The sequence below is a fragment of the Ambystoma mexicanum genome, chromosome 7p (assembly GCF_040938575.1).
Source record: "Ambystoma mexicanum isolate Mex_15411 chromosome 7p, UKY_AmexF1_1, whole genome shotgun sequence".
Lineage (NCBI taxonomy): Eukaryota > Metazoa > Chordata > Amphibia > Caudata > Ambystomatidae > Ambystoma > Ambystoma mexicanum.
Window position 1 is genome coordinate 165,959,355 of NC_090939.1, and position 12,376 is coordinate 165,971,730.

General features: G+C 42.3%; 1 protein-coding gene across 1 annotated transcript in view; it reads right to left on the reverse strand.

Annotated features, from left to right (window-relative positions):
- Positions 1 to 12,376, reverse strand: part of TMPRSS3 (transmembrane serine protease 3) — a 185,589-nt gene that overhangs the window by 82,698 nt on the left and 90,515 nt on the right. Inside the window, exon 6 of the mRNA XM_069637338.1 lies at positions 3,635 to 3,730. Within this exon, the coding sequence (XP_069493439.1) occupies positions 3,635 to 3,730 (96 nt within the window). The remainder of the gene's footprint in view (positions 1 to 3,634; positions 3,731 to 12,376) is intronic.

A 12,376-nucleotide genomic window follows, 5' to 3' on the forward strand; every position in this document is an offset into this window, starting at 1 on the left:
TAACAGCCATGTGTTATGATCTGCACCCTAGATCTCTGAATACTGTGCCGTATATTTCTTGTGGGAAATTAAAACCTGTCCTAGCTAAAAGACTGAATGCTTTTATGGATCCTGGAGCAGAGATGAAAATATTATATTTTAATGGGAACAACACTAGATTTCCTTTTTATGGACAACCAAGCCACAGGTCCAGCAAGAGGAGGATTGGACATGATTCCCTGTGATTTTGTCAATACAAAATGAATTAAAGGTGGGGGAAGGGATTGTTTTTAACAGTGTTGAATTTATAATTAAATGTTTTACTGGGATAACCCTCCTATCATGGAATGTGGGGGGTATAATACATTTCTGCGTGATTGTAAGCCACTCTCAGGATGGAAGACCGTCCGGAGATCTCAGCATAGCAATTAATCCTAATCCTAGCCATAAAAGCTACATTGTTTTGAAAAGCATTAAGGGGATACTTGCTGTTAGAATGATTATTAGAGGAGATGGGGACAAGTTGTGTGTATACCTTTTAGTTTATATCTACTAGCACCCCTTGCACTCCATGATCGATGATTTTATAGATTGTTTGAGGAATTATTTGGGTGTGTTTAAGGTTGAATCACTGGATGGGGAGATCATTTTGGCAGGTGATTGGAATCCCATTTGTATTTTGGATCAAAGGAGTGCAAGGGGGGATCTAGTTTGGGGGATGGAATATCAAAGGCGGGAACAAGAATCTGGTAGAAATTGGCTTGATGTATGTGGTGAATGGGACCTTCGTATCCTCAATGGTAATATTACTGGGGATGTCCCAGCAAGCAAACATGACACAAACACGCTATTGGATCGATTATGTGTGCTCACCTGATCATTTTCCTTACAGATGTACACAGCTAGTAATTTAGGATCATCCTCAAAGTGATCATTGCATGCTGGTAGAAACCATTTGGTGTGTTACAAGGGCATGTCATTCTAATACGCATAGAAACCTGGAGGTTAGTCAAAGGAAGACTTGAATTGTTTAGCATCCTAGGCGGGTTGATATTTTTAACTAAAAGTGTGTCGATTTTGGTGCTCAACTATGCTAGGTAAAGGTCCATTGCTTCTTTCCCCAGATATATTCTCCTGCTTCATTCTTAACAGGTGTGACAGAAATTAATAGACAAGGGAATCGTAATAATTCCAGTTTTCGTGCTCATACATATGATGAGACCTTACAGAGTCGGAAAAAGCTTTTGAGGCAGGGGATTACATTTATTAATAGCAGGCACTTAGACTCTGGGCTGATTGAGGGTACAATTAGGAAACTGAAACAAAGTTACAAAAACTGGGTCAACGCTCATAGATACTTGTTGGTGCAGAAGGATGGAGAGTGTTTTGTTAGAGGCCATCTTGAACAACAATGGGAAGAACCTTTGGACATGCCTCCAGAACAAGAACAGCTTCCAAGCGGTGGATAACCTTCTTTACAAAATTGTATAAAGGGAATCAGCACATTTCCCCTGAGGGCCTGGGTGAGGGTGATTGGTCTTTACCTGTTTCCGAAGACATGATTCTGGAAATAGTAAAGACCATCTCTTATCCACGGGCGCCCGGTCCTAATGGGTTAAATGGAAGGGTGATGAAGGCTGCCCCAAAATTCTGGGCATCAGCACTTTTCTTACTTTTTAAAAACATCTTGGAGACAAGAAAAACACCAGTGACGTGGAAAACGTCTACCATCATTCCCATTTTTAAAAAGGGAGGCCGCACCAGTCCAGCAAGCTACCGTCCCATTGCACTCCTGGACGCAGCAACCTCTTTTCCACCCTCAATCTTGAAGTCTGGCTGTTGGAAACAAATCGTCTCTCGAAGTTCCAGACTGGCCTAATTAAAAATGCACTCGTTGAAAGCACCTGTAAGAAGGGTGCCCCGCCTGTATATCTTGACTGCATATACTGCAGGCTTTCAATATGGTGGCTAGATCCTGCCTGGGGGACAAATTGAAAGAATTGGATTTTACAGAACCACTATCAGCCATTTTGACTCACCTCCATGCTAATACATCTTTGAGAGTGATGTCAGATATGAATGGTACTATCAGAGCAGATTCCAGCTAGCAGGAGGCTTAGGCAGGGTTGTGTGCTGGTCCCCTGCTTGTTTAACTTGTACCTACCTGACCTGGGGGATTGCTTGAACCCGATCATTGTTTTTTGTCCTTCCTAAAATTGCTGGGTAACAAATAGCATGGTTAAGCTATACAGATGACAACCTGTTAGTAGACTAGAGCCAAATAGGGCTGCTGAGGCTCTTTACTTGCTTCAATAATTATACAACTATGAATGCCTTAAAAATGTATTCTACAAAAACGAATGTTATGTGTTATAAGGGACCCGGATTAAGCCGGCTAGTTTTTGTTTGGCAGAGGGGATGTAAAACTGGAGGTAAAGCTTTGAAATATTTGGGCTTTGTATTGGCAAATGTGTCCCTACGCACAGTTCTATATGCTAAGATTTATGATAAAGGTGCCCAGTTTGTACTTATTGCCTGAAAGTACCACAGGTTTACGTTACTTCCCCCTTGTTAAATTCTATAAACTTAAAGTGACTTCTGCTGTTTTATACCGTCTAACGGTCAGCTGCCTCGCAGACGATTTTGATTTTGTTAAATTGGAGGGGAAAATCTGGCGCAATGTGCTACATCTCCCTAATTGCATCCAAGCTGCGTTCATAGGGTACGAATTTGGATTGCTTTCAATGTACACGATGGTCATTCGGAAGGCAATTAGTATGTATAAGAGCATACGGGAACGGAAAGTAGCATATACTATACTCTACTATCGCAACTGGGCCAATTGGATTCTGGCTGCATCGCAAACTTTAAAGACAAGTTTCTTAAAGTCCTGACTGCGTTAAATATGAGGAGCCAAGAAATTGTGACGAATCCGGAGGTGGTGAAAAAGAAATGTGGGCAAGACTGGATTAAAACGTGCACCAGCAGGGTTTGCTATTAGTTATTTCAGGATTTAGGTCTGGAAAACAAGAAAACAAGAGACATGGGACTATTCCTCCTTCTGTTAGCAAATGTCCAGACAGATGTTATTTGAGAACTTGTTTGAGACTTAGGTTTCATCTGTTAAAGACACAGGAAATCCTGTTCTATAGGAAACGTAGTGCTAGTTATAACGGCATATTTTTCACCCTGGACATTGAATCTTTGAAGCATATTTTTATTCATTGTCCGGCTTTGCAATCAACCAGGTTGATGAAGATTGGCTTAACAAGGATGAATTTATGTGTAAGATTTCAATTGGAAATTAACTGAAGATTTTTAGAAGAAACTGATATATGCACATGTCTACTATTTATGATAACGGATTGTGGTATAAATTGTTGTGATTTGAGGTATTATCTAATTTGATTGTTTTATCGTGACTATTGATTTTATACCTATGTGTTTATGCAATTGTTTTGTATAAGATTTTAATGAACCAATACAATAATATATATATATATATATATATATATAGATGAACTAAATTAAATTCGTTTCAGGAGATATATCAATTGATGACAACATGCAGTATTGATGAAGATGTGAACAATGCGATTAGGATAATAATAATAATAACAGGTACAATAATAATAACAATGACAGTGAGCCTTACCTCCTTCCTCAATGGCACCCCATCCTGATATCCAGCAGAGTTTCCCATCTGGAAATTCTTCACCATAATTGGGCAGACAGATGGGTTGAATGTTACCTATTTGTGAAAAAGAGACATCATTTGTGAAGATAATGCAAGTCTACTAACTTATGCTGTATGCTTATATTTCTATAAATACTGTGGACATTGGGTGGATGCAAACAAGAGTGTTCCGTATTCTATTGTCCAGACTAATCTATGGTTATTAATTACATGGCCCTGCCAATATTTTATTCCAAGCAACCTTCAACCTGAAACTCCACTGCTCCCCTGAAAAAGTACAATTCCTTGACACCAACATAACAATAAAAGATGATCAACTACAGACCACAGTATATCGCAAACCAAAAGCCTGGGCCAGCTATTTGGAGCTTCCATCCTTTGCACACAAGGTATGCTACAATATTCAGCCAAGCACTAAACTATACTGGGACATGCGCACAAAGAAGGAAGTGGGATAAGAACAATCCGGCTTAATAAGCCATGGATACAACTGCACAATTGTGGGCACCCTGATTCACATGGCAACAAGGATCCTCCGGAGCAACCTCCTACACTACAGAGTGAAAGAGGAGCAAACCAGGGTACCACTGGTAGTCACATACAGTCCTACATTGGAGGCCTTTTGTAAGATGGCTAAGGGCCTAACAGACCGTTCTTTAACAAGATGAACAACTCTGAGAGGTTTTCTGACAACCAGCCAATCTTAAAGAAATCATGGGTAAGAAGCAAGCTACATTCAACTAGCACAGAACATTGAATGATGTCTTGCAAAAATACATGTCTAATCTAGCCACATAACCGCATAACTACATGTCTAAAAACATGTCTAATCTGTCCACATAACCACATAACTACATGTCTAAAAACATTTCTAATCTGTCCACATAACCACATAACTACATGTCTAAAAACATTTCTAATCTGTCCACATAACCACATAACTACATGTCTAAAAACATGTCTAATCTATCCACATATCCACATAACTACAGTTTGTTTGAAATCAAGATACCCAACACGAGGCAGGACTAAATTATTTCGGTGAATTTGACATGTGCATCTAAAAATATTATGTACTTGATTAGGGGCATTCAATTCCCCAGGGAAATTCTTTGTAGGGGAAACTATCCAACAACTACATAAGTACATCCATCTCTACCAGCAAAGCATCAAGAAACATATTAAAGACAGCCCAGTTGGTGAACGTTTTTTTAACCAAGTCGTACCAATAAGGATCTTAAAATTGTGGTGCTCAAGGGTAATCTCAGGGCCCCCTAGTGGGCATTTTAAGAGAAGGGCAGCGCAGGCAATCATTTGTGAAAAAAGAACAGGCTTTGCAGAAGAATGGACCATGCATGCCTGGGGATTTGCACATGCGTGGGAGAGGCACTGAGAGATGGGCCGAGAGCAGAAGTGGAAACTGGGTGGGGTCATGTGGGATGGAATGTGGAAGGCTCGGGGGTTCTATGGGTGGCCGTCAAAGTACAAAGGGTGACAGAAGAGAGAGCCGGTAAGGGGGAGTGCAGAGAGAAGGCCAGTGGGAAAGGGTGAGCGTGGGATGAGGATTCCAGAGGTGTTCCCCTGGATAGGAAGAGCAGCAGTGGAAAGTCACAGGCGCTCTGCGGGGGGCGCAGAAGATGCACATTTCAAGGATGTCTCTGCACATTGACATACGTGTGCAGGATTCATTACACAAAGAATACATAACACCAATTACATGACTGTAAAAGCCAGGAAGACCTATGAATTCAAATGCATGCAGCTTTTTACCATACACTGAACATACATTCTGGCTTCATGAGTCACTGTCCCAACTAACAGACTCTGACACTTTCCACCCATAGTTCCTATCAATTTCTCTGCCACCGGACTGACAATGGACTAGTCCCACAAGGCTCTCTCAGTCAATGGGCCATTCCCAAACTCACTATAACTTAGCCCCTAAAGGTCCCAGCCACACAAGCTTCCCGAAGGCCTGTGAGTGCCTCTGTTTCATCTCAGATTTTGGCCTTTCCGCATCGGGTGCAGAGAAAATCTCTAAATGATATCTTACTGCAGCCTTACCATACAAGACTCCACGTCAAAGGCCTAACACATGAAGGGCTGTGCCTGCTCCCTATTTGCCTTTTTGAGGCACAAGTCTGATATGCGGATGACTGTGCAACTACCTATCTTGCAAAGGGCCCAACCTGACAGATACCAGCCTTCAACAGGACTATGCCTTTCATAACTAACACTATTCCATCCCTTCACACCTTCCTGAGAGCATCCGAACATTGTTTTTGTCTCAACCCTCGCCCCACAAAGGTTGCAGCATTCCATTCAAACCTTGCAGGCTGCAACATGTGGGGTTTTAACATCCGAAATGCATATCTAGCTGAAGAAACAAAAAATCAGGGACACAGGCAGAACAGATTAGGAATTCCAGAAGGGACTGGGTCATTTGTAATGTTTTTCCTATCAATTCTTCATTCCTTCACTCCCTGAAAGTGATCGCAAGGTCACAAAAGCTTGCAAACACATTTCCTTGTTAGCCTAATTTAGATATCAGCCTACTGTTTTCTTTTGGATCAGCAAATTGTGCAAGCAAACTGAACTCTCTCTAAATATATATATATATATATATATATATATATATATATATATATATACATATATATATATATATATATATATATATATATATATATATATATATATATATATATATATTCTAGGATGACTGATGGTCATCGCCCTATAGTTATGGTGAAACCTAAAATCCATTGACTTTGTAGAAATTCTATTGCTAATAGTTTTGGTCTCATTTGACGTAGGAAATTTTCCAGAAATGTTTTCTGGCCCAGGCTTCTACTACTGGAATGTTTGAATGGTAATTCATGAAACGGTTTAAAAGATAAAAGAGTTGAAAAAAGAAAGGGGTGTGGCTCACCTTTTGCATTGAATCTGAATGGAAAATGTTTATCCATTTACTAGACACTGGGCGGATTTGCTTCACATTTTAAACAAGTTGGTCACAACGCGGTGCAGATGTGTCTTTAAGTGGTTTGGCGCTAATCCGCGTTTTTTTCGTCTTCTCGCGAGGATCTAAGATGTATTTGTGCGAAGCCTGGGCATATGGTTGTCGTGCTGACAACACTTATTTCTCACAAGCAGCATTCTTGCAACAAGTGGAAAACCAAAAACTTGTGAGAAAATCTGGCGAGATCAAACAAATACCTTTATGAAACGTCCGTAAATAACACACACATTTCTGACCCAGTCCCTAATTACTGTAAATTGGCCACGGTCTTGTAATGGTGGGACAGTGCATATATTAGGGTGCACATGTATCCTGAGGACAAAGTCTCAAGGCCTGATTCACAGAAGTGTTTTATAATGGAACAATCCCAGAGGGAAACGCTCTGTGAATCAGGCCCTTACGTCAGGGATGCCAGCCGTGGTAAGTTAGGGATATAGGCTTTCCATTGCTGTGTCATTTATTTATTTTTGTTAAGAATACCTAATGTTCTTGATTTCCTTTTTACTTTGTTGGTATTATATGTAAGCCTTATTATATCTCTTATTGCTTCTTCCTCGTTTATGGATATGTTTTTGCCGCATTTTCAGGTTTGTCCTGATTTTTTCATTCAAATTAAGTGATTATCATTTTGTAGGATCACCTTTGATGTGCACCTGCTATATTATTTTGTGTTTCTTTATTGTAGTGGGTACTTTATTTGGTTTAAATATTGCCAGGTCAGAAACAGAAGATGGCGAGTGGGGGTAGTGGTTGTGGTCCAGCAGCACGTAGTGAACTTGACTAGGGCAAAGAGAATGTGGATGTTTAAATGCCTGCCTTCCACTTACGTTCTAAAGAGGTGGAGACAGAGCTATACAACCTTTTGAATGTGGCAAAGAACACACAGGGGGTCATTACGACCCAGGCGCTAAGTAGGCCAACTTTACCACCATGGTGTAAACTATGTTTACACCATGGTGGATGGCGGATTTACCGCTCCATTCCAGGGTGAGTGGGGTGGTAAATCCCCATTTCCCATTTTCCCCATTCCCATGTTTGCCCCATAGGGCATAATGGGAGTGGGGAAGGCGCTAATTACGCCACCGTAAATTACGGTGGCGTAATTAGCATCATGGCAGGTTAGCGCCATGGAATTTAACGGCTGCTAAAAGCAGCCGTTAAAATCAGAATCAGGCGTTAAAGGTTAACGACGGCGTTAACCCTTAACGCCTGGGTCGTAATGAGGCTGACAGACTGTGACTCGAGGTTTGACAGATCTTGCTTCCCGGGATTGTCAGTGAGACTGGCAGGAATAATGAGATGGGGGTGATGAAGGCATCTGAGAAGGTAGTGGAGAAGCCTAAGGGGGAAGAGGACTTTGAAGATGCCTGGGCGGGAGACACTATGCCGAAGAAGAGGGCAAGGCAGACCTGCAAGTGCCCTGGAACATTTGACAAAGGCTCCCTTTGCCATGAGCCTCTAGTGCCTGGCATTATTATTTGAATTTACTGCTAGGATTTCCACAGCAGAGGAAGGAATGATGGGCTGTGCCAAGTACCAGGTCACCATCAGATGAGGGGAGAAATCTTCCAACCTTCCACTTGGTACCTCCAGAACCACCTCTGACTATGGCACCAGGGACTGCATGATAGCAGAAGGGTGCTCATCTCTAGCAATCAACTTAGATTTTCTCATGATATACATATCCAATAATCAAACCTGCTAGTCCGGTGCTCTCCTGGGATTCCTGGATCTCAACAACGATCTGAAAAGGTATAAGCACTATAAGTGATATTTGAAGTTCTACAGAACTTTTTGTCTTTCAAGAAAATACAGGCTCCCTTTAACATTCCCCTGGGAGAGATGGACTTATATGTTCAGCACACAAATGTGCTTTCCAGGTGAATTAGGAACTCTAATAGTAATTTCCGTCATTCTTCCATTTTTATTACCATAACACTAAAGGTGTTTGCTAATCATACCTCAATGCTCCAACCACAAGTACCTATAACATATCTCTGCCCTATCAGAAAAAGAACATTTTCTGTAGAGGGAAGCATGATTTGAGCTAATTTACATACCCACAATGCATTGCTGTGTGGCTCTGAACTGTTTTTTTAAACTGCTTTTTTAAACTCAGCATAACAATAATGGGTCAGTGATTGATTGTTGGAAGCAGCTATTTGCGTATGGAAGCAGAGCAGAGTGGCGTGGCTTGACAATTTAGACATTCTTCTCCTGCAGAGACACTGTGAGGGTGTCTAGAGGTGCTTTCCTCTAGTGGATTTGGCTTTGGAGGTTGTACGATGCGAGAGCGCCGTAGGGGGAGAACTCACGACTTGCAGTGGAAGGACCTGAATTGCCCGGTGTACATCCTGCCTGCTATAAGAAGGGGGAGCACAGCAGGAGTTGGGGGTGTCTCGCCCAGTGAGTGTGGCCCCAGAGTACTGTTCTCACCTGTCAAAGGGGAGAGTGGGCTGCTTGAGCCGCGGTGGCTGGGCACTATTAAGTTGGCGAAGTGGGAAGATAAAGTGTTTCTGGTGTTGTTGGAGGCTTTGGAGCTGCGTAACTGGGCTGGGAGCTCCTATATCCGCAGCAAAGTATATCAAGGCCTTGTCCATTGCAGAAACCATTGTGATTAGGTTTAATGCGTAATTTAGCATCCTCCCATTAATCTGTTGTGTCTGTGCAAGCAGTGCGCTTTGAAGGGGTGTGGATTGGAACAGTGTGTTTGTAGAGACTGCTCCTGAAAAATAAGGAAGGCGGAGGGGAAGGAGTCGTTAGAGAAAGATTATGAGAGGTAAACACAAGGATTAGACATGAGGGCGGTCCAAGAAGGATGGCAAATGTGGGGGCTGCTGAAGCAATTGTAGATTTAACTAAAGGGGTTGCAAACAACTTGCCCAAAATGACCTGGCCTGCTCTACCATATATCATGACTCCAGACTGTTCGGGAGCATTATCAACCGGTCTAGTACATCCCCTTCCTTGTTGAACGGAGTATCCCAAGCTGCTTGGGTTATGCAGATTTCTCCGACCATCAGCTGTAGATGTCCTGAACACTGATTGATCTGAACAGGCGAGGCTGGACCTACTCATTGTAAACATGTGAGATTGCTCGCATTATCATGAGTCTTCCTGAGCCCCTGGTCCTCAACAAATTTTGCAACCAACTCTTGAAAAACAACTCTTACTGCTTGGCCAGAATTCTCCATGGACTTTTCACAGTAATAAGCAATGCCAATATTCTCAGCAATACATGGACCGATTGCAATATATTTCTGGTTTACAGAAAAGGCGCACGTACTGATCCACGTAATTATCGGATATTGGCAATGTTAGACGTCCCAGCAAAAATATTTGCACGTGTCTTATTAAACGAGCCGAATACCTGGTTCAATGCTGATAACATCACCCCTCTCAACAAGACTGGTTTTAGTAAGAATTGCAGCATCATAGGTAATATCCTTCCACTAACTGCCATTATCCAGCAGGCATGGAATACACAACACCAATCGGTCTACGCAGTGTTTGTTAACTTCAGTGTAGCATTTGATATGGTAAGGAGATATTTGATATGGAATAAGCTTGTGGGATGGGACATTCCCCCTTGTCTATTGGAAATGATCATAGATTTGGAAAGATCCACCAGACAACGGGTCAGGCTGGGAGAGGTTACTGAGTGGATATCCCTCTTTAACCTCTATCTTTCTGACTTGCCTTGAGCTCGTTCCTCATCTGGTTCCTGCCCTTCTAGATTGGGTCACACTCGGATAAACTGGCTAGGTTACGCTGATAATCTAGTCTTACCGGACAACCCTCAAAAGGGACGGCACACCCAATTATGCCTACCTGAGGATTATTTTAATCTTAATGGACTTCAAATTAACATCAATAAGAGTAGGATCATGTCCTTTCATCCCACCCAAACTAAGAAGAGAACTGGTTACACCTGATGACTAAATGAGCAAATTACAGAAGTTGTGACGCAATTTCAATACTTGGGAATCATCATTAACGACCAACGAAATTGGAGTCAGCACCTGAACAGCACTAAAATCACAGTTGCAAAGCATTGTGGTGCAATCGGAGCTTTCGCTCCAAAACACGGCAGCTATTCTGTTGATGCAACAAGGCCAACCACAATTCTTATGTATGGCGCAGAAACCTGAGGTCCTAAATTGCATTCATATAATCCAGTAATGCCATCTAATGGTTCATATGATTGCTATAGTGACCACATTTCCGATAAAGCCTTGCATATGCAGATGCTGCCATCATATGATAAATACAGTCCCAAATTGCACAGTGATGTCATCTAATGTCATATAATTCCCACCTGTAACTATAGCCTTGAAGGTGTTGCCATCATATGGCAAGTACCGCCTCAATTGGCTCCGCAATGCCAGCAAATGTCTGGTCTGCTTGGTATAATTGCAATGTATAAGGCAAAGCATTATATGTGCAGGTGCTGCTATTCTATTCAAAGTGCAAACCAAAATGCCCCAGTTGTGCCAACCAGTGTCCGCTATTGCCTCAAATGCATGGTATAGTTGAATGTGTAAGGAACAGTCTCACAAGTGCAAGTGCAGTAATCATATGACAGGTGAAGACACACATTGCCCAAATGGCTTGTGTGCATGGCATGGACCCCATATCTGAGGCAAAGTCTTACATATGCAGGTGCTGCCACCAAATGCCAAGGGTAGCCTAGAAGGACAGTGTAATGCAATATAATGCATTGACAGCATCACATGCATGGTACAGTCACTGTATGAAATGTCCTGCCTCACATGCGTTGGTGCGGACGTCACATGCCAAGTGCAGCTTCAAATCCCCCAGGACTTCAGTTCATACCTCACATGATTGGCATAGTCACCAGGTTTAAGCTACAGCCTCCCATGTGCAGATCCTGTCATTCTTTGCTCAAAGCAGTCCCAAACAACTCAGCAATGCCATCCAATGTCAGATTGGCACTACATTTAAATTCAAGGCTCAACCAGACATGCAGCAGGTGCCATCATAAGCTCAGAAATGTCAGTGTCAAATCCACATGTGTTTTGGATATATACTGGGATCAACATAACACAAATGCCAGTTCAGAATATATATTCGGGGTGGGCATAGGTTGCATTGAAATAATGTATAGGAATTGGGCACAGCTCCTTTTTAAACCCTAGTTTACCTCCTACAACTAGAAAGGAGAGAATTCTCAGAGGAAGTGGTTTTGGGGTCTCAACCAGTTTGAAGGTCCCTCCTTCCGGGTTGACTAATGACAAGTCGACATAAATACAGAATTGCTTCTCCATGGTTACTAAAAAAAAACGACTTTGGGTACACATAAATGTTCTCCTGATGGCCACAGGTTAACAAACGACAAGGTAACTTGAACACAGGATGGCTTCTCCTTGGGTTCCAATAATGCAAAGGTCTCTGATGATTAAAAAACCTCTCCTGATTCAACATAAATGGCCTCATTACGAGGTTGGAGGTAGCCTTGCCGGTTTTACCGGCAAGGCTACCTCCATACCTGCAAAAAAATCCGACACCCACGAATGGGAAATTACTGGGGTATTCCAGCCCTGCCGGACCCTGTAATTGCCCTCATGCGGGTGCAGGTGCTGGTTGATCCCCATTCCCATTGAGCCCCATAGGGCTCAATGGGAATGGGGATGCCTGTAGCACCGGCACCGCTCATA